Source organism: Xiphias gladius, chromosome 7 (genome assembly GCF_016859285.1).
Source record: "Xiphias gladius isolate SHS-SW01 ecotype Sanya breed wild chromosome 7, ASM1685928v1, whole genome shotgun sequence".
Classification (NCBI taxonomy): Eukaryota; Metazoa; Chordata; class Actinopteri; order Istiophoriformes; family Xiphiidae; genus Xiphias; species Xiphias gladius.
In genome coordinates, this window is record NC_053406.1 from 20,660,367 (window position 1) to 20,683,973 (window position 23,607).

Below are 23,607 nucleotides of genomic sequence, written 5' to 3' on the forward strand. Positions count from 1 at the left end.
GGTGCGTTTACCATCCAACCAAAGCTGCTATCAAGCTGCTCCAAATCCAGGGTTTTTAAGAGCACTACTCATACCAGGGTCTAAAAGTCAGGAGGTCTCTGCCTCTGCTGCACAGGCTGTGCATGACTTTTGCATGTACTCCAGCCCCATGAAAGCACGATGCTAAATTGCTGGAATACACTTGTTGCATGCTGTATTTTTAGGCCCTATCTGCAGGTTTGGAGGACTTCTGGTGCCATGACAAGAGAAGCAGAAAGAACAGCACACCACTGCTGGTAGTCCATTTTTACTCTATGCAGTCAAATATGACTGGAAACCCATATGAAAGGAAATTAACACGCAATGTTGTATTTTTCTGCAATGCAACTTCAACACCCTAAATACTTATAACTCACTTGGTTGTTTTCCGTCTTTGTACTCACTTTGGCATCTCTTTTTTAGATGTTTTTCATTTATCTTTGTGTCTCGTTTTAGCCATTTGATGGATTTTCCAACAAGAATTGTGAACAGTTATTTCATGCAGAGGTTCTGGTCCTAGGGGCCCCCTGACCCCTCGGGCCACTGGGCCTGCGCCCAGCAAGTACTTCCGTTGCGTAATCCGTCCATGCACGAACAACACCCTAATGCCTTGTTTGTGGTCTAGACTGGGAGTTTTCCAAGAAACAGGTTCTAGTAAAAAAAAAAAAAAAAAAAAAAAAAAAAAAAATCACATACACTATATCAGCAAAATACACAAAAGGCTTCCAGTGGTTAAATCACTAAACATTAAATATTTATTTATAAAAATACAAAATGTTACATTTAATTTACATAATCTTATCAGTCTGAAACCACTGAGAAGAAAAAATATGATCATAAATGTTTAGCAAACAAAACCATCACACACTACTGATTCTCATCAAAGTGAGCTGCAAATATTTTTGCTATTCTCTCAGTCTCTTTCTTCATGGACGACGGAGACATGTTGGGACGCTGTGGAGGACCTCGGCGATGAGGAAAGCTCTGAACTGGAGAGATCCGCCCCTGGAAAGATAAAAAAAAGTAAATAAAAATAAAACTGCAGAGACCGAGCTGCAGCAACAAAACCATGAGCCTAAGAGTACTACTCTGTGTTGTCATTAACATACAGAGCTTGAGATAATAAATGAGTAACAGCGCCTTATCGCACACTTACACAAGGCGTGGCTCTAAACAAACAAACACACTAATTCTTCAAATAATAATATCTGAGGTTAATAAGTGAGTCACAACTCAATCATGCACACACAAGACCTTCTTTGGGTAGTGTTCATGTTAATGGGCAGACTGTTGAAAAGGCTTGTCAGGCGTGTCCGTCTGTAGTACAGGGTGTAAAGTCCTCAGATCGGTAACAAGTAACTAGCTCAAACAGATTCTTTAAAAAGGTCCTAACCACATCACCCCCTCCCCACCTCAAAACTGCAACACCTACATGTGTGTCTCTTATCTCCACACGCTCCTTGAAACAGGATCCATTAAGCCTAGTGTGACGCAGAAATATCTTTCCATCTCTACAGCTGGCTGGGAGTCACCCAACCGAACTGTCTGACGCACACATTACGGAAAGACTGAGTGTGGACAAACCCAAAATCTGACGCATTTATTTTTTGACACTATGAAGTTTCTTTATCTGTGCCAGTGCATAATATGAAGCAGAGTCAACTGACGTAGTTTAAGGGTGAATATTTAAGGATGCAGCAATTTAAATGCGTGCAAATAGAGCTGCAACAATTAATCGATTACTCATTTTCATTCATTTTCAAGAAAAAAAAATTACAAATAATCTCAGGTTTCAGCATCTAAAATGTGGCTGCCCTTCTTTGTCATATATGAACGTATATGGTTTTTGACTGTAGGTTGAGGGCTTCGAAAAACTGTAATTGGCTTTTTTACTATTTTATTTTAACATTTTATAAACGACTAATCGATTCATCAAGAAAATAATCATGCAGATTGATCAGGGTAACTCATGATGTGAAATTTTTTTAAACACCTGTTATTACTCTTTTTATCTTAAGACTGTTCAAACTGCTTTGTCAACTTCTTTTCTAAAGCTAAGAAAAAAAAAACGGGTTGCTCCATTAACACTGCATAGAGCTTGAATAAAGGTAGACAGACGATACGTTTGCTTTTGCAGTTTAATGATTGGGTGGAGCAATGAACAGCCGGCTTACCTGGCTTCACTGATCCCATCAGGGGTAAGTAAATTTAGCTTGAGCCACGGCTAGCTGTGTATATCCCTTGCTGGTTTGACTGGATTTGTTGCTTTAGCTGTGTAGTTGACTGTTCGGCTTGTTTTTCTTTAGCTGGGTCTTGTATCTGCACCTTTAACCTGCTGATTTCATTTTATATGGCAAAATAAATTTCAGCCTGTCAGAGTCTGGTCTTAACAAAGTTTTGACTAAATATCTAGATACTGCATTTTGGTTTCGTAGATCAGTATAAAAAACGTGGACATGTTTAAATATGTCTTTAGTGTTTTTACTAGTTTACTTTTTTTTTTTTTTTTTTTTTTAAATGTGATGCAAAATATTTAGCAGTGTGGATTATTTTTACCGTCGGGAATGAAAGAAACTTGGAGCTTTTAAAATGCCGCTGTAATTTTCCTTATTTATCAGAGTCATTAGCTCTCCCTCCATTTGTTAGAGGCTCTATTTTAAAACAATTCCCCTACTCTATTAAAATATCCATTGCTCTGTGTTATTTCTAACTTTATTGTAATTATGTCTCTTTTTTCCAGTGATCTGGTCAGTAATCGGGCTGCTGGCAGATTTTAATCTTATCCTCTGAAGTTAACTTGAATATCACTAATAGGTCTTTCTTTTAGTTTTTGTAGCCCTGGGGTGCACATCTTTCTCTATACAACTAACATGAAATTCTATTTTGTGTGAACTCATCCACGGTAAAACTGTGTGTACAGCTTCTATTTGAAATATTTGTTCTGTATTATTTAACACTGGACGGACCTCAACCTGTTAATGCTGCACAAATGAGAGTTAAATTACAGTGAACTTAAGTTGGTACATGGTGTCACTATTCTTGACTGGCCTCTGTTCAGCATGCATCATGTGAAGTATGAGCTATTAATAACACAATGGTTTTGCTTGGCATTTGGGTAAAATTTTAACCGATTACAAATTTGTCAAAACTTCTGTGAGAAATGAGTAGAAGTAATAAGTTCTTCAAACAGGAGAGCATAAAATTCAGAAGTTATGATTAATACCAAGACATTCAGATATCCAGTGAGAGAGAGGAGTGAAAAGTAAAAGGGGTGAGCAAGTGAGTGTGATGCCAGAAGTAGAGTTGGTGACATACTCACTGGGTCACTGGGCGTCTGGGAGAAGGAAGGAGCTAGTTTTATGGCTCTCATAGAAGCCTCCAGTTGGTGAGAGGGGAGGAAGAAATTAGGGACCTCCACAGGGACTGAGCTTAGTGTAAAAAGTTAAAAGAAATAAAAAATAAAAAAAAGGAACAAAAAACATACATAGAAAGCATGATGGTATCATACAGTGCCAGTTAAGATAAAAGATTCATGAGAAGAAACTGGTAAATGCCAGAAAGAACATGTTAAAACTCACCTACAAGCAGAGGCCATTTTTACAATTTTCATGGACCTTTGTAGTGTCTCTCTCTGATCAGCAATAGTGTCATTCATGCAAATCACGACCACTGGGCTGGTTGTGCAGTCAGAAACATCCTAAGTACCGACTGTACAGATGTTAGCTGTAAGCGAACTGTGTGTTTACATGCATCTCAAATTTGCCACATGTTCTGTCTGAACAAACTGTTAAAATTTAGAGTTTCAAACTACAGTACTGTGCAAAAGTTTGAGGCACTTCAAATGTTTAGATTCTTATCCATCACACAATACCATCATGAAGGCGTCTCATCGGCCCCAAATACATTCTGCAGCGTGAGACAATGAGCTCGAACGTACAACTGGAGTCAGAAAGAACAATCTTACGCAAGAAGAAGAACATGGAGTCTTGCAACAGATGGTCTGGCCCCCCCAGAGCCCTGATCTTAACATCATGGACTCACATGAAGGGACAGAAGACACTGAGACAGTCTAAATCCACAGACAAACTGCGGCAAGTTCTTAAAGATGCTTGGAACAACCTATCTGCCAAGTACCTTGAAAAACATTGTGAAAGTGTACCGAGGAGAACTGGTGCTGTTTAAAGGCAAAGGGTGATCGCACCAAATATTGATTTAACTTTCCATTTACTGCACTTTGTATGAAGTTCCACGATAAATAAAAACTACTCATGGCATTATTTTTCAAAGCATACTCACTTTACTTTTCGTACCATAAACTTTTGCCCAGCAGTCTACATCGCCCATAGAACCAGTGACAGAGGTCGGCTACCTGCTTCTGTTCATGTAATTGTAGCTGCACGTCAAAAAGACACAAAAACGGATCTGGAGCGGACTATGAGTGCTGACTTTCACAGAAGATGGCAAAAGCAAATAGCCAAAGGTAACCCAACTGGAGTTGTCAAGTTCATTTACATTCCACTTAAAATACTGACATACAACAAATATATCACTATCATACAAACTCCAGTTTATTAGGTACACCGAGCTAAAGCTAATGCAGTCTTAAGATAACGGCTCTACAACAAATCCAACCTTCATAAAGGTTATAATGATCACTTTTTGCTGAATGTTTTAGAGAGGTGTTGATTCAACCGTATGATCATTTTGGAGGATGGAGTTTGTCGTGCTGTTGGACTGTATGGCATTATACAGAGAAGTGTTTCAGTTATTTAGCCTACCATCATTGATATAAATGGGGTGGACAAAATAAAATTCAGCAGCACCATAAACTCCATTTTAAAAGTCCCCGTGTGGCGTCTTGAACCCAAGACTGGGACACTAAGGATAATTCCCACACTGAACTAGATCTGTCATGAATCTTTGATCTGAACTGGCCTTCTAAAACAAATTAAGACAGCAAAACTAATGTGAGAGGCAGAAACACATCTTAAAATACCGATCAAGGATACGTTTGGAGCTGTGAATGTTGGTTGTCCAGCGATGGATCAGCGGTATCTGTGGTGTGCCGTACGGTGGGTGATGGACTTCTGTCACCTGACCCCTTGTTGGGGCTGTGGCGCCTTTTTGCTTGTTTCTCGTCTAAAGCTTGTATTGTCCTTTTATAATTTCTCTCTGTGCCTGAAGCGTTTCCTGCTGATCCATGAAAACTGTCACTCTCCCCTCGTCCTGTACATTTGTGTTTCCCACTGGAGTCACGAGTTTCCAGATTTACCATCTGGCTCTTCTCATCCTCGTCTTGGCTCAGGTCTGGCTCCTCTGGTGCCTCCAGGCTCTCCAAAGAAACCGTGTCGGGGTCTGACAGGATGCTGGTCCATGGACTGGTTTTGTCTGTTAAAGAGGTCACCTCATTCAAATGCCTCGGCTTCACCACAACCTCCTCATAATCTTCTTCTTCCCCTTCATCATCATTAGCTCCCTCGTCCCGTGTGCAGTCCATTTCATCTTCATCTTCATCTTCGTCTGTTCTTTCTTCGTTTTCGTCCTCGGACACAGTGACTTTGTAGTTTTGGCTGTCCTTTTCTTCCTCAGCCTCAGAGTCTGTATGGTCTTCAGACATCTTTGGAAGAGGCGACGGCAGAGGAGACACATCTTCTTGGGCAGAATTTGAAGCTATGTGTAGACTGGAGATGCTCTCAGGGATCGTTTGAAGGTTGTCTTCAACAGGGGAAGTTGTTGAGCTGCTCTGGGGGTTGGAGTGAATTGTTTCCAGGTGGTGTCCTCGTAGACCTGCATGAAGGGGACAGTGAAGATTATAGCTACACTGCTCTAGAGATAATCAGGCTTCTGTTTTTTTTTTTTTTTTTTATTGTATAATCTTTGCTTTGTCAGTTTTCATGAAGTGTTTTTCCTTCCACCATTCAAGGTTATACCTTTTAAGAACTATTGACTTGAGGGCGGTGTTTTGTACACGGCTTAAAAGTTAGATTACCATAAACCAATTTCGTCTGTGTCCGATGAGCTAACAAGTACTGTACAGCTGCTACAATTAGTTGATTAATCAATTAATCAATCAACAGAAAATGAATCACCTATTCTGATGATCAATTAATCAGTTTAGTCATTTTTCAAGCAAATACCAGAGGAAACATTTTTTCACAGCTTTTTTTAAAATGTGAGAATTTAATGCTTTTCTTTGTCGTTTACCAGTCAGATAAAACAAGCTATTTGAATACATCACCTTAGAAATAATACGGGGGAATAGTCACAATTGTCAGACATTTTATGGACAAAAGTGAGGTAGCAACTAATGATTATTTTCATAATTGATCAATCTTCCAATTATTTTTTCAATTATTAATATTTCCTATAAAATGACAATAAAAAGTGAAAAATGCCCATTACATCTTCCCACAGACCAAGGTGATATCTTCAAATGTTTTGTCCGACCAACTGTCCAAAACCATGTGACAGAGAAAAACATTAAATCCTCATATTTGAGAGGATGTGTAGTTGACTGTTTTGTTCGTTTTTTTAGCTGTGTTTTGTATCTGCACCTTTAACCTGCTGATTTCTTTGAAATTATATATTTCCATGGGATGAAAAAATTTTATATGGCACAATAAATGTCAACCTGTCAGAGTCTGATCTTAACAAAATTTTGATTTTTATGATTAATACCAAGACATTCAGATATCCAGTGAGAGAGAGGAGTGAAAAGTAAAAGGGGTGAGCAAGTGAGTGTGAATGCCAGAAGCAGAGTTGGTGACAAATACTTATCGTTTAGTCATTTTGGAGTTACTTAAAAAATGACTAAAATGATTATTCCATCATCAGTGGAAAAGCCGATTAATTTTCTGTTGATGGACTAATAGATTAATTGATTAATCACTGCAGCTCTAGACAAAACGATAAATTCATTTATCGAGAAAATGATCAGCAGATTAACTGATAATGAAAACAATCGTTATTTACAGCTCTAGAGTGCCGTATAATAAAACCTGATTTAAATAGCAGGAGCACTTTCTGAGTGACAGCAACGCAGTGTTGACTTTATTCCATTAGCTGACATTTCAACACCTCTGGTCCTTCTTCAGAGGACTGGAGAAGTCAGTCATGCTTCCTTTTATGGTAGCAGTGTGCAAGCTACACAGTAGACTGTGTCCGCAGTAAACTCTGGGGCAACTGCCAAGGTTAGGTAAACTAGAACAAAGTTTACATGCCGAGAATGATCTTTAAGTGCTAAAATGATTAATGGTCATTATGAAAAGAAATGTACCATCCATCCAGCCAATTTTAAATGCTGTAACTATGTTGTTGGAAAAATGTTGTTGCATTTTACACTTGTTGGCTGGTAATTTCAGAGCCATTAAGTGATCCACCTGGCGCATGGATGAGCAGCTCACCGCTAATGATATTGCTGACTTCGCCAACTAACTGGTTGGACTTGAGAAGAAGCTGACTTGTGTCTGTCTCTGACTGCCTCTGCTCCAAGGGTTTGGTGTGACAGTCCTGCTCAGTCACAGACGGGAACGTGGGAGTGGAAAGTTTACGACTGAAATATCTCTGGATGTTGTCTAGCTCGCTTAGTTTTTTCCTGTAAAGACAAATAGTCCCATTGAAAGCTCAGATGAAAAAAAAAAACAAAAATGCAAATAATCTACAAAGCAATGATGTCGGTCTGTCTGTCTAAGGACTGATACCTGAGTGCTGAAAACAGGAAAGAGCTGGAGGGATTGATGTCACTTGCACTGCTGCTGCAGACAGAGTGAGCTGCTGTTGGATCCTGCAGACTCTGATGGTAAAGACGGACTTTGTCCATGTGTTCAAAATGACGGTCGCTCTCGTTGGACCTGAACAGTTGTAAAGATGACAAATAAATACCGTGGTGGACAGTGTGTGTGGATACATTTTAAAATAACGGTTGAATTAAAAAGCTTGCTTTAAAAACCTTTCAGTGAACAGCTTGTCTGTGTGGTCAGGTGACGAGATCTTTTGCTCAGGGCATCGGCTGATTTGAGAGGGGAAGCTACTATAGGTGGCTGCAGTATGATAGCTGAGAGGAAGGGCCTGAAATAAAGCCTGTTCATCAAACACATTCATCATTATTAATCTTTAATAATTAGACACTTTTAGTGATAAGTTAATTTTTTCTGAAAGGTATTCTGTATGTATAAATGATTTCTCTCACCGATGAGTTTTTGGCAGCTTCCTCATTCAAAGTTTTTCTCTGTCCTCGGAGGTCTTGGACCCCCTTTAGAGGAGTGACGGACACTTTGAGCTGCCCGTGACACTGACCACTGAAGTCTGTGATGTTGTACCAACCACACACTGAGGGGAACCCACAGAGTAAGGGGGACAGGTCTACAGAAGCAAATCCAAGCACCCTCTCCATTTCTATGGAAGTAAAACAACCCAAGAGTAAATTAATGTATCAAGCAGATCACTGTAACACAAATCATGAATTGAAACTACCTCCTGTACCTCCTTTGTGCCAGACTTTGAACACGAGACATTGTTGTGGATCAACCAGTAGCTGCTTTGAAAGCCTGTAAATTTAAAAAAAAAAAAAAATAAAAAATCAGACTGCTATTGTCTTAGTGTACTCTACAATATCTTAAAAAGTCTGTTATATAACTTGACCTGCACTCATGTTGATGGTCCCACACGGGGCAGTCAGTGTTGGCTATGACAGCTGTGGACACTGGTTCAGCAGAGTCAGCAGTGACGTATGAAACACAGCAGCATGGTGTCCCTTCACTGCGCTCTGCTAGAGGACAGCCTGCCAGAGAGGGATATGTTTTACTTTACGTAAATAAGAAAAAGGAAAAAAAAATTAATAAATCTTGGGTCCTAGGCTCACCTTTCAGATTCAGGTGCATAGCCCGGTCCACTGCCACTGTGACGGGAAAAGATTCCTCCGTGCTCATTTCTGTATGCTGCACAGATGTGATGTCTGTAGTCGGACTGGAGGATTTGTTCTTGCTTCTGCTTTGTGTACGTTTTTTGGGGGTAGACGGCGAAGGGGGTTGATCTGCTGATTCCACCTCTTCTGATAAGAGCTCCCCCTGGCTGTCAGAGTCCACCTGGGTGTCAGCTCCAGCAGATGACTCCCTGGGGACAGAACCTGCTGTCAGGGTGATGTGCACCCTGAGAGCTGCCCCTTGTAGATCTGCTGCAGAGCGCCTGAACAGCGGGTACACACCTGCGAAACCACAGAACCGTGATCACACATAGCCATAGTTTTGCTAAAGCAATTATCATCAGTTAAATTAGAACACAAGTAATCCTTTCCTACCACTGAGAGTCAGTTTCTTCCTGGGCGTCTTTGCAAGAGAGGACAGATCGACAAATGCTGAGCCAACCAGACGGTCTGTGTCAGTGGGTCTTCTGGTTTTGTCCTTGTTGAAAGCAACCCACACCTGCACTTCGAGCCTCTCCTCTTGCAGATACCACATTAAAGGTTGAGTCCTCCTCAGCTCCACAGTTCTACTTCCTTCCAAACTCACTGTGGCCTGGCTGTCCTTCCCACCCTCTACGACAGATGGGTGTTTCATCTGAGAGCAGAAGGCCTCCTGGTCATAAAACTTGTACCTGAAGTAGCAATAGGTGGAGCGCTGAAGCTCACTGTGGCCTGGGAGAAGCAAACAGTGGACTGGTATCCATGCTCTAGGCAGAGACAAAGTCAGAGAGAGTTTCTTCATGCTTTCTTCCCAGACTTCATCATCATCCTGCATTTCGTACTCACTCTGGCCCATTACCCAGCCCAAACCCTGAGCAGCTTTAATGACTCTTTCTCTGTCTGAGTGGTGGGCAAAGCTGATGGAGATCTCTAGACCCCCGACCAAGACGTGCTGGTGCTGAGAAGAACTTGTTTCCTGAGGTAAATACACTCCAAACCAGCCAGAGATACCTTTAAGTTCGGAAAAGGAAAAAAAACAATAACTGTGTTTATCAGAAAATCTACTTTATCCAGCAGGATCTAAGAGTACAACATACCTGTTCTTTTATGGATGAGATCAGCTAGGGTATTTTCACTGTACCCAACATCACATCTTTAGGCCTGGAAACGTTCACTGCTGCAACCAATAGCACAAAATAAACTGTAGTATTACAGACAGTGAAAGTAAAAACTACTATTGAAAGTAAAAACTAAAAAAAAAACTTTCAGAAATACTGCTTCTTATGAACAAATTAAAAAAAATACATTACTGAGCAACTTGATATCATGATGCCAAAAACTAGAGTTAATACTTGTTCACCATCCTTGTAACAGCTCTGTTACATACTAACTATGTATACTAATATTCATTTGAATGTATCCTGTGCATTACAGAAGTATGTAGTGAAGTATTTATAAATTAGAGCAGCAACATTCATTCATCTAATCGGCAGATTGTTCGATCAATCAATCTTTTGGTCTACATAATATAGGAAAAAAGTGAAAAATGGCCATTACAATTTCCCAGAGCCCAAGTTGACATGTTTAAATTGCTGCGTTTGGTCCAAACATCAGTCCAAACACAAAGGGTTTTGCATTTACTATCATAGAAGACTAAAAAACCATTCACATGTGAGAGGCTTCAACCAATGGAAATTTGGCATTTTTAAACAATGACATGATAAACATGTTGATCATCGAATTTGTTTATGATTGATTTTCTTTCCATTGAATAATCAACTAATGGTCTCCGGTCTATATAAATAGGAAAAAATAAAACTGGCTGTCAAAAATTAAAATCATGCATGTTAAATGTTACTATTTTCAACATTTTCCTTAATCTGTAATAGCACTGAATAGGGCATAACAAGTTCTCTCAAACCTTTGCGATTGTCTCGGTTCCAAACAGTAAAGACAGTAGAAGCCTCTTGCAGCTGCTCAGCCAGGCTTCGGGTTTCTCCGCTGCTCCTCTGCACCAGCAGATCACAGGACACCTCCATGTGGTGGTCGAACTCGGGGCTGAAGGTCCTCGCAGCTATGCGGGTACACCTCCTCTCACTCTCGGGCAAGAAGGAGAGCTGAACTGTGACATATGTGTTCACCCCCACACTGGCAAAGTAGCTGAACCTTTCTTCTTGACCAGATATTACCCTGCGAAAGAAGATGCAAATACTTCAATTTTGATTCAGTAAAGTTTTGATATCTCTGTGACTGAGACACTTGCCAGAACAATTAATGGCGCTGAATGTCGTTTCACTTGTTGATTTCAGAACTTACAAATGAAAATTTAACAACGTCTCTTTCCAGCAACTATGTACTAGTCTGGTGACAGATGTCCCAGCAGCAGAGCTCAACAAATAACTCAACAAATAAAATATTAACCAAAATTACCTGATGGCTTTATGGCATGGCTTGATACCACCATTCAAAGAGTAACTGAACGATGTATTTTAGCCTGCACAACCCACCTTCACATATTCAAGAAGTGCATTCCAAACCCAAAACCTCCCCACCTGTCATCTCACCTATAAGAACTCACACACATTTACCAATGCAAATTTTCGAGAAAAAAAAAGTATATCTAATAACAGTGTTAAGAGGAGTTTCCTCTTTCAAAATAAATAAATAAATGAATAAAAAAAACACAGTGGTAGTGATGTACCTTGCTGCTGCCTGCAGACCTGATGCTCTGTGCACCTGAACCACAAGTGTCACAATGCGAGAGGCAGCTCCTCTACCGGTCTGTCCTTCAGGTCTCACAGGCCGGTGCTTGTACCGAATACACACATCTAGCAGGCCTGAGAAACAAAACAGACCAGCCCCAACATTAAAGATGCTAAATATGTGTCCATACATCTTATAATTGGTCTTTATGTCTGTATACCTGAGGGCTGGGGCTGTCGTCCCGTAGGACTATCTGTCCTGGGAATCAGGGGCAAGGAGAACATTTGGGCCTCATTAGGATGTTGTCTCTGCATGGTGATCATAGCACACAGCTTGGACAATGGAAGCAGTCCTTTGGCCACAAGCTGATCTCTGACATTTGGATAGTAATATCTGCAGAGATATGTTAATGATTCAAATAAAACAGGCATGTATTAAGTTAAATATTTTAGGATCGTAAGCTATTAAATCAAAACAAAATTAATATCACGGATAACTTTGACACTTAAGTTTTGCATCAAGTAGCAATGCCGTAGATGTGTTGTGTATTATCAGGCAATGTCGTACATTCATACCCAAAGTAATGATGTTTACATCCTTTCACATTCTAAGACAGTGACAATTGCAACAAGTAGAATGTCTGGACTAGAAATGGCTTTACTAGTTCAACAAAAACATTTATTCGTGTGGTGTTACTGAAAAGGGGACCATTTGTTTTTCTTCAAAACGCTCCATGTTGTAGTCACTGTCTAGAAAAAATTCCACTCCCAAAAGCAGTTAAGAAAAAATATGTATATTTTTGAGGAGGTAACATCAGTTAGAGTGGGACGCCCTACATATCTATCGCAAGTATTTGTAGACTTTGATGCAGAGGCATAATTCAGCACTATTCACCTCAGGAATAGTGCATTAATGTCAGTTATAGTCAACATTTTAGCTGTGAGATACAGTATGTCAAGTTCAAATTTTATTTAGATGGTTCAGAAAGTAACAACCACAAACCTGCACCACACTTCAAACTGGATGCCTCCACCACTGCTGAGGCCTTGAGTTGAAAGAGAGCTGAGCAGCAACCTCTGGACAGGCACTCCTTCAGGAGCCAGAAGCACGTGAGTCTCAGTGTGGCCAAACGTCGGGTCAGGCACACAGAGAGTAGTGGTCGTACGAAACGGCTTCAGGTTCACACCTGTTGAAGATGAGGTAAGAGTAATGCAGAAGAGAAAGAAGAGGAATAACACACTTCTTGGGTGTTTTTAGTCGTTGTTATAAACTAAAATTGACTTACTGCTCTCTATGAGGTTTTGGTCCACAGTTGCAGCAGGGTCACTGTCCTGACAGGGGAAACTGTACTGGACATAGCAGTCAGCTTCCCCCCACACTGTAGACTGCAGAGGTGTAAGCCCATTGACCTTCTCCACTCTTATCACAAACAGATGCTCTCTCATAGTTTCTTCTTGTGCTGACATCACCTGAGGGAGAAACACAAAGGTAATGGAGGTGGAAGCCTTAGCATGTATTCTTGTCCATGCGTGCATGAGTCAAAACTTGCTTCGCACACACTCTGTCTTTTTAAATGTCTGAATAAAAGCTGTGTTACACCTAATTTTCGCATTTGTGCATCAGTAAAAATTTTCTGGTAGAATCCCCCGGGAACTTTTCCATAAACAACCTGCAATCTATCTGCAATTATATTTGACAAGAACACAATAACAAAAAAAAAAAAAAAAAAAAAACAAATGCTCCAAGCATTATGTAGCCAAAATTAATACTGACCTTTGTTGGTGAATGTCGTGGGTGATCAAGCAGATGAACTGGTTTCACAAGATGAGACAAATAGTCATATTCCTCGTCCCTTGTGCGCTGGAGGGCAACTATCTGTTCTGATGTCCCCATAGCTAAAACAACCCTAAGGTTTCCTTTACAACTTCCTGAGAACACATCAATGACCGGCATGTAACAGTCCACCCCTAAAACAGGGTACTGCGCCTGGAGAAGAAGGTGGGCAATCTTTGGATCCCTAGACAGGAGGGGGGGAAAAAAAAAAAAAAAAAGACAGAAGGGATACAATAAGTTTTCCAAAACATAACAAACGGAAAGCAAAACATGACAACATATTACAGTAAGTAGTACTAAAAGGTAACAAACCAGCACCAAAAAAAAAAAAAAAAATAAATAAATAAATAAAAAAATCTCAGCACATACAGTAGCTCATCCAAAGAAAATAAGTGAAACCAATAAAATAAGGAAAAAATACAAAAGACAAGTAAAGGAGCAAAAGCATTAATAAAATACAACATAAATTTAGTTGGAACATTTCCATTACATCAAAAGTAGGAATATTTTCATGGTTATGTTATGTTGTTATGTTTCTTTATATACATTAAAAAATGAGACCAAACTTGATAAAACTTCCCTAGGTAATTATTAGTCCTTGTGATGGGGCAATGTCTGTCATTAATTTTAACCATTCAGCAGAAACAGACTTTGTCCGACTCTTCCAATGGCAGAGAACAATCCTTGAAACTCCAATAAAGCCTACCAGTGCAAGTTCAAATTTTTGTTTGGATATATCTGGTGGTAGGAGAGACCTGTCTACCCGCTATATTTGAATTAAGATCATTTTCCAAGATTTTTCTTAAATGTTCAGTTACCATACAGAGTATTTGCAATCATTTTATAAAAAACTGTGGCTCACTGTGCACTCCGGTGCAAATTAATATAGGATAACAGTTTGTTCTTCTTTTCACTTAAAGTAACCCCCAAACACTTTGTACTCACAGAGGGCAACTTAAAAATGAAAATGTTACAATCTCATTAGGAGCCGACATTGTTCAAAAAATAGCAAATAGCAAAGATATTCAATTTACTATCATAGAGCAAAAAGGAAACCAACAAATATTCACATTTGAGAAGATGGAACCAGTAAATTTTCTGTATTTTTGCACACAAAAAAAAAAAAAAAAAAAAAAAAAAAAAATCACTTTTTTTTTTTTTTTTTTAACTGAAAATGTGTTGTCTTTCCCTGACTTACCTAAATGACATGTAGAACTGGTGAAGAGGTAATTTAACAAGGCCCAGGAGTCGATCCTGCCCTGAGCTTCCAGTTTTCTGCCACACCTCGATTACCATCACATTATTCTTCATCCGCTGCAACAGCTTAGTTGTTAAGGCAACAGGAGTCACCTAACACAAAGGATGGAGAAAAGGTCTTGTGGGTCAATAGGATCCTGCATTCACATTTTCCTCGCTGTACTTTAGTTTAAACTTTGAGATATGGTTAAAAGATTCGATCTCCTTGACTAACCTGAACAAAGTTGAAAGAAGGGTTTGCCTGACCCCAGCTGACCACAGATCTCGCCATCTCATCGCACCAAAAGAGTTTACAGTTCAAGTACACATTTGGAGCCTGCATGAGTCCGCAGCTGAAGTTCCTTCCATCTGGTACCATGAGTAAAGTATGCAGCAGGACCTCGGGATCCTCCTCCACCTGCTGCCACAACTTATAAGGAGATGCGTGGAGGCCAGGATGAGGAGAGGGTTCTTTCGATGGTTTCTGAGGACTCCAAACATTTAGCCTGGAGTCTTCTAAAGAGCGAGCAGGTAACTCCTCTCCGCCAGTTTCAACAAGTTGAGATCTGGAGCTGGTCTCTCTCTGGGTGCTGGGACTGGGTGCAGTTTGTGAAGGCGAGGTGTCTCTGCAAGCCAGCTTGCTTTTGCTTTTTCCAGGGTAGAAATCTTGGCTGTCTGTTGCAAGTTCCAGTGACACCTGAAAATAATAATATTACTTCTATGAGAGTCACTGGGGTCACAAGTATCAGGCTTGCAAATATTAATTCCAAGGATAAAATAAACAGTATATTACCACGAGAGGTCCAATCTCCTGTGTTTCACAGTTTCCCTCCAGGCTCTGTACAGGTAATACGACAGACTGACTCAGCTGCTTGCTCTGCAGCAGACAACGCAGTGGGTGAACTGCTTTACCAGCGGGAACAGGCTGCATCAAGAGAAGACATGGTCATTAGTTCATATGGTGATGAGATTTATTGAATGCAGATCTGTGTTTCTGAGAATTTAACAGAAAAAGGAAGTTATTTTTTGTTATTTATGGAAGCTTTATTTCACAGAACAATGTTGGATCACAATAAAAGCAGCCATATTTTTAGCAGAGCTAAATTACAAAGCATATGTCCGAAATATAACAACAGACCCTTAAAATATGAAATTCAAAACCGTCAGTCACGGCCTTCTTCAGAAGAGAAAGAGCGTAAATGTCTACTAATGCTAAATGACACCAATGTCATGTTAGAGCTACAGTAATAGGTTTCTAAACTGTGTTGTGCATACACATGGACATTTCAATTTACTACTACCAGAACAACTTCCATTACAACCATTAAATTGAAGTAGACCCAGATGTAACCTTTAGGGTATACATTTGTCAAGGAACAGATACCCAAGAGTCAGTCACTCACTCTTAATCAACCACTATTACTAATTTCAACCAATCAAATGAGTAATGTTTAGTCCAGAGCTACTTACTTTCTTCTGGTTGCTCTTTCGTGAGTAAATCTTGAAAATCATATCAGTTTGCCACCACTGTTTAACTGCTGCTGTGCTGAAGTGGACAGGAAACACACAGTGATGGAGGAACTTCACCGCTTAAAAACAAAAAAGGAATATATGTCAGATACAGTCACAAACAGGTACCACAGACTGACAAAGACAGTGTTTTTCACTCAGGTGGGTTTCATAAAAGCAGGTTCAATCAGGTCACACCTCCTCCTTTGACTTTACTGGAAACAGCTCTGGTCACCTCTGCAACTCCAGCTTTACCATGATCACGTCGACTCGAAGTGGGTGCCATCGGGAACACATACTCAACAAAATAAGAGCTGAAAAAAAAAAAAAAAAAAAAAAGAGAGGAGATGTCACAGGCTTTTGTTAGTCAGAATACCAATGATGTTTTCAAATTAGATCAACATAATGTTATACGTTTTGCCTACCATTTTGTGCTGGTTAATGGTCGAGGAGGTTTCCCTTTACTGGAGGTCTTCCTGGGTGTGGTGGTTGCGCTTCCTGTGTGTATGCTCAGGGATTTGATGGTCACTCTCGCCACTCGGATCGAACTCAGCAAAGTCAACTTTTCTGCGCTGAGGCCAGGAAGAATACCACCTGCATCTGGAGACCCCCTAGGCTCTGAATTTGGACTGGACAGAGTAAAAATATGGTGAATAACTGTCCTAAAGGTACAAAAAGTAGTATGGTTATATCTAGTTTATTCTATATAGATACTGTACGTTTTATCTGTTCTATATGCTAACCTGGTACCTTGTGTGTATCCTATATATCCCATGCAACTGGTTTATTAACCTGTTCAATTTCCCTAAGGTGAAGACATGTACTTTTTAATCTTAAGAGTGGCAACCTTTAAAGATGGAGGGATTAAAATAAAAATTAAAAGAAACAAACAAACAAACAAAAAAACAAACAAACAAAAAAAACCAAAACACCCCTCACCCGAACTTCTGAAAGGACCCCTTCCTGTCCAAGCAGCATGGCTTAAAAAGCATGTAAAGGCCCTTACCCTCCACTTATCTTGGGTCCAGACCATGCCTGCTGTTTTGGTTGATTTTTACTCGAGGACACGGTTTCTTGACCCTCTGCCTCTGTGTCATCTAATCTGGTATCTGACATCTGGAAGAAGACAAGAATGACTTTAATGAACTCTCTGCCAGAAAATCAAGTAAACTGACACTGATATTACACATATCAGGGACAATCATCAGATATTCTTCAACTTACAGGAGTTTTGTAGAACAAATTTTCCAGTAAGCTCTGATCATATTGTGGATCATTGAGCTCACTATCCCCACAAACACTGCTGTGGCCAGATTCAGGGGAGAAGCCCTCTCCATTCCAGAGAGGCAGAGGAGATGTGTTTAAGCTAAAAAAAAAAAAAAAAAATTAATTAATTATTTAATTTTAAAAAAAATTGAAGGGCAAAAATCTTGGGAAATGACTGCTTACATTTTGACACATTTGGAAGTAAATGCACACATAGGTACCTGCCAAGGAGAAGATCCACAGCTCTGTTGTCCATGTCAGCAGGACAGTCTAAGCTGCAGTCTGAGACTTCAGCAACATCATCGGAGTGTTTGAGAGTTGAATCAACATCCAGAATATTTTGAAGAAGCATCCTAGAAGGAGAAGGAACAGGCCCACAGGTTTGGAAATTAAAGTACTATAAAATGTGCTTTATAAAGTTGTACATTAAAATACCGTCTTTTATAGATAATTTGAAACACTAACTTGGAAGATGGTAAGATGTTGTCCTTTGGGAGAGGCAGAGGAGTATCTTTCAGAGTGGAGGCAGAATCCATGTCACATGTCAAGGCTGATACTACCATAGCGTTTCTAAGCTTGTTTCCACGCTCTAAAATAACTGAGATGAAAGAAAATGTCAGATATTTGTTCAGAAACAGCCAAATTCATCCATTTGTAGATAAGATCATCTAATGTTTAGTAATCCTGAAACCAACCTGAGAGGATATCATTAGTTGTTTGTCCACAAGGCTCCCGACTTAAAGGATTCCCAGCTGTTTGACTGTTCTGAGATCTGTTTGTTGTCGGCACCTGATTCTCCAGCGACTTAACTTTGCCTTCATCTTTTTTGGCATTTTGGAAATATAAGTGGTCTTTCCCTCTGAAAATATTACAACCATACATGCACAGGACGCAATAATCATTATGCTCAGATTTAAACTTACGACTGGTGAGCACTTACAGCAAGATACAGGCATTTTTTTATGAACAGCAATGACACAACATCAACTTCTTCAAACCTTGGTGTGTTTGCTCTGCTGCTCCCAACTGATTCTTTCCCGCTGCCACCTGAGAGTGACTTGGGCTGTGAGGGCACAGTCAGTGTGGTGACTTGTGGTCCTTCAGCACTGATATCTGTGGTGGGACCTGAGCTGCTGCTGTCATAGGCTTCAGTCAGAGGCTCCAAATTAAGTGAAACCTGAGGGAGTAAAAGGAAAAGTTAAGATATGGATGGTCCTCAGAGTGCTTACTTGTCTATTGCTACTTTAACTTGACTGTCCATATCAAGATAACTCAGTCAGTTTGAGAGCGATAGCAGGCTTCAGTTTTAATGCTCGGCTTACCTGCTCGTATATTTATGGATTAGGTTTCTAAAGTTTTATTAGGCTACTTCTATAAAGTAACGTACTGGGCTTGCACTAGTTCTTAATGGATTTTTTGTATTATGAAATACAGTAAAAGAGTAATCCTTCCTGAGTGTAATAAGATGCCTTCTACTTGTGTCTTATGCTCAAAGTATAATGTAAACCTAAAAAAACTGTAATGTAAATAATGTTTTTTTAATATTCTTAAAGCTCACACTGAAAGGTTAGCACTGTAATGACAGTATGTTGAGAAAAGAGACTGAAATATATGAGTTTTCAGATTGTGCAAGGGGGCCCACCGAGATTGCATAGAGTATGTATGGGGGCCCAGATTTTTGTGCTACGCCGCTGCTCATACCTTTCTTTATTTTACTTTGACAACCTGCAGGCTGCCTGCTAGTCCCCAGTGTGCCTTGTTGCCAGATTGTAGACTGATTCCTCCCCTTAAACTCAGTGGCAGTATTTAGGAATTTAGTAAAAGCTCAAATATACATGAAAAAAATGCTTATTCAGTTCAGTGTAGTCTATATGTGTACTTTTTTTTTTTTTTTTTTTTTTAAATCACGCTAATGTTTGTACCCTATACTGCCATCTTGTGTATGAACAGTGTAGCTGTTTTGAGCATTTTAGAACTTATGTGTATAATGGCTGCATTATCATATAATTGTTTTCTGCCATGCGAGCTGCCGATTAACACTGTCATAAGGGAAAATTTAAATGTTTCTTCCAGTTTAAGTGGAGGAAACATAATTAGCTCTAGGAGTTTTCTTATTAACCATAGAGCTGCTAATCTATGCAGTGTTCATAAAGTCAGTATACATTTCTAAATCTAAGTATACCAAACATCAGTTGCAGGTGCTATTCCACAAAAGCAGTTTGCAGTTTGAATTGAATTCATGTTTCCACTCACCTGCAGTTCTCCCAGCTTTTCAGATGTTGGAGATACAAGGGTATAAAATCCACTAATGGGGTTTGACAGAGAGAGACGGGAGATGCCAGCAACTTGAGCCCGTGCGATTGGCAAATGATCCGATTTTGTCAGAACTTCCAGCACCAATGAGCCCATATCTGTTCACGAATGACAGGTTAGCTGCAGATTTAAAAATATATGTTTGCAGCATAGCCACCTTAAACATATCTTAGTCTTCTTAGTTACCTGTAAGATATGAGGTGAATTGCTTTGGCCCACAGCGGATGGCAAAGCAAGCTGCGGTCTTCAAGGTCTTCTGGGAGAGCTGCGATCCATCTCTTGGAAAGAAGTGTGTCCCATTGGAGGATTCTCCCCACCAGCGAACCCTGACGAACGTTGCAGACGGGGGCTTGTGGACTGTCCATAATACCCGGTTTATTGTCACCCGCAGAAAGCATCTCAACTGGCCCTCGACCAGAGGAGGGAGGCTGGTGGAGGGGGACACGTCGCTGGAGACTGCAAAAGAGTTACTTTGGATTGGAGCAAAGGCAAGATAAAAAGGCATGTACAGTTAACAGTAAAGTCAAAGGCCACCGTATAATGGAACAGGTAAGAGTGGTATTTGCTGCGGGTTTTAGCTCCATGTTGGCTGGTATAACAGTTTGTACTGCTCACTGGGACTGGGCAGTATTTTAAAAGTGTTGATTGACCTTCTGCAGAATATAATAATGATGTGATCTTATCATGTTTATATTAATGATAATGAGCGTGCTGAAATGAAAGACTAACAAAGTAAGTGACTAAAAGTTGATTCTTTTCTATGTGATTTTGCAGGCATTTGCTATATTGTGATATCTGAAAATATTCTTATTAATATTGTGATAACAATTTAAGCCATATCAACCAGCCTCATTATAGAAAGCCACAGATGAGAAGAAAGCTACTGAGAGCTACTGTATTTATCTCAGTTGCAATTAGACCTGCAACAATCAGTTGATTAATTGATTAGTCAGATAACAGAAAAGAAATTCACTAGTTCCAGCTTCTCAAATGTGAGGATTTGCTGCTTTTCTTTGTCATATATGACAGTAGACTGAATCTTTTGGGGTTCTGGACAGCTGATCAACTCAAACAAGCAATCAAATGCCATATATTTTCTGGTTCAAGCTTCTCAATTGTGAGACTTTATTGTATTTCCTAGTAGTTCTTAGAACGGGATTTTAAACTGAATATGTTTTGAGTTTTGGACAGGCGGCCAGACGAAACAAGACATTTGAAGACATGACCTTGGAATGAATCGAGAAAAATAATCTGCACATGAATTTATAATGAAAATAATCATTAGTTGCAGCCCCAGTTGCAATATTTTATTTTGAGTTAATACGTTAAAGAGTTTGATATTCTGGAAGAGTGTCTGAAACTGTCTGAAAGAAAAACAACTACAGCAAAAATAAAACCCCAATGCTTATAGTCAGGGTCTAATTACACCCCAGATATTAAAGAGTTTGATAAAAGTGTCTCATAATGAGATGGATTAATTAGTGTGAAAACAATACTTTGTGTAATTTATGCTTCATATTTGCAACTTCGCTGGAAAATGTAATGATCTATAAAATAAAATAAATAGGATAGATCAAAATGAACTTTTGGTGGGGCTTATAAAAATCTCTCTGTTCTGTTAGCTTAGGTCGTTTTTCCCGTTGAGTATTCTCTTTAAAGGCAATAAAGGATGTTGGTTTTCTAGGACGCTTTGGCAAAACCACAAACTGCTCCAAAACCTGAACAGCGTCAAAACATGAGGCACATACACAACGTTGGCAACACATGCGAAAACCGGCTACACAAAGCGAGGGAAAGCGAGAGAAAGCGAGTTTAGCGAACATAACATTCTCAAGTTAACTAGCATACGACGCTAACGCGACACTGACAGCTACCTAACAACATTAGCATTAGCGGCTAGCTGTGCTAACATCAGTTTACCTTTCCTTCTGCTGCTTCCAGCTTTGACTGCCCTCTGTTTTCTGCTCTTCATCCCTCAGTAAACACGGGCGCTGAATGACGGCCTGGCCAAAACAGTGTCTGAACCGCTGGCAGGCATGATTTTCTCATGCTCCGGCTAACATACAATCCTTTAAACAGAGCTGCCTGGGCTGCAAACACACACACACACACAGACGTACGTACACTTACAAACGGCAGCGCGCAAAACTGTTTCCGAGCAACAAAAGTACGACCGATAACTTTTGTCCCGCCTCCGCTGCCGCTCACAGTTGCATTCTGGGAAACCGAGTTCATTGTGTTGTTGTAAAATGCGAGTAGAAATTTTGAGTAATTTCTCTTCATTCAATGAATGCTACTCGGTGATAAAAGCAATTTTAACATTTTGGCAGGTTTATCTGTGATCTGAAGTTTCAAGTTTCCTCGGATCTAATCAGTTCTACCAAGTAAATAAATATATTTACTCATCTAGTGTACTTAAGTACCTAGGTACTTGTATTCTACTTGAATATTTCTTTATAATTCTGCTCCACCACAGTTCAGAGGCAAATATTTCACAATTTTTTTCCATCAAATTTATTTGACAGCTTTAGTTACTAGTTACTTTGCAGATTTAGATTAATAATACAAAATATAATCAACAAATAAATTATAATACACCATTATAGGTTAGGATAAGGTACGACTTTAATCATCCCTGGGAAGAAATTGACAAGTCACCCAGCAACATATAAAGTAATTAAAATGAGCTCCACCTTTACCAGCTGCAGCATTAAAGTGATGTACATATTAATGCATCAATAATTATGATCCACTGACATGATGTAGTATTCTGCAGAGCTAGTACTTTCACTTGGGGTATTCTAAGTATATTTTTAGGATAACACTTTTTTACTTTTACTTAAGTAACATTATGAAAAGCATGATTTTTACTTGTAACAAAGTATTTCTACACTGTGGTATTCCTACTTTTTCTTAAGTAAAAAATCTGATATGTCTTCCACTGCTGCACCTAATCAGTCTGATAACTTCCTGACCCAGAGGTGGAAGAACGCCTCAAGTCATTTTAGTTAGGTAACAGCGCCAATACATCGATGTAAAAATGCTCCATTATAAGTAAAAGTCCTACATACAAAGTTCTGTACAAAACATACAGAGGTATTATGAGCTAAATATACTTAAAGTATTGAAAGTAAGAGTACTCATTTCACAGAAAAATATTACCCCCGCGAGCTATACGTTAAAAGCTATCATTATTAGATTAATACCAATACAACTTCGCCTAAGCAGAACTGTTGTAGCTGCTAGAGGTTGTGCTACTTTTAACTACTTTATATACAGTTAGACTTAGTCCAGTGGTTAATCTTTGCTCTTCTGTGTTTCCATCTTTTGGGCTCAGTTGGTTATTTAAATGAAACCATGTGAGAAGATTAGCGGAGAAATGTCTCTTTGGTGGAACTGCTAACAACTCACAGACATCTGGAGCAGGGCAATGGGCCCCAGATAGCACTTCTTTTCTGTAACGGGTTCATGAGCCAAAAATGTTGGAAACCACTGTCTTAATCTTAAACAACAGATTGTGTTTTATAAGCTTATCATATGTGCTTTTATATAAAATCTTCATCTGTAAAGTCACTAGTACTTATAGTTGTCGAATAAATATAGTGGAGTAAAAAATGAAATTAAATGTAGTGGAGTAGAAGTAGAAAGTGGTGCAAAATGGAAATACTAGAAAAAGTAGATGTACCTTAAAATTGCACTTAAGTACAGTACTTGAACAAATGTACTTTCCACCACCGTCTTCACCCAAATTTGATTCAATTAATTTAGAATATTGTGGAGAATCATATTATATAGACAGTTCATAAATAATGTAATGGTGGAAATAATCA

General features: G+C 39.4%; 1 protein-coding gene across 1 annotated transcript; it reads right to left on the reverse strand.

The window, feature by feature from the left end:
• Window positions 1-808: 808 nt before the first annotated feature.
• Window positions 809-21,920, reverse strand: c2cd3 (C2 domain containing 3 centriole elongation regulator). Its single transcript, XM_040130410.1, is given in 34 exon segments — window positions 809-1,023; window positions 3,338-3,446; window positions 5,028-5,805; window positions 7,422-7,612; window positions 7,719-7,868; window positions 7,967-8,097; window positions 8,207-8,412; window positions 8,500-8,564; window positions 8,659-8,797; window positions 8,879-9,220; window positions 9,314-9,928; window positions 10,015-10,041; window positions 10,044-10,094; window positions 10,839-11,107; window positions 11,619-11,754; window positions 11,841-12,013; window positions 12,623-12,806; window positions 12,906-13,089; window positions 13,394-13,637; window positions 14,652-14,803; window positions 14,925-15,386; window positions 15,483-15,614; window positions 16,160-16,278; window positions 16,397-16,512; window positions 16,624-16,827; window positions 17,205-17,314; window positions 17,423-17,564; window positions 17,686-17,817; window positions 17,930-18,062; window positions 18,160-18,323; window positions 18,463-18,641; window positions 19,718-19,875; window positions 19,964-20,233; window positions 21,698-21,920. Coding segments are annotated over 34 exon segments (6,657 nt in total). The 5' UTR covers window positions 21,750-21,920; the 3' UTR covers window positions 809-885.
• Between the last annotated feature and the right edge of the window lie 1,687 nt (window positions 21,921-23,607).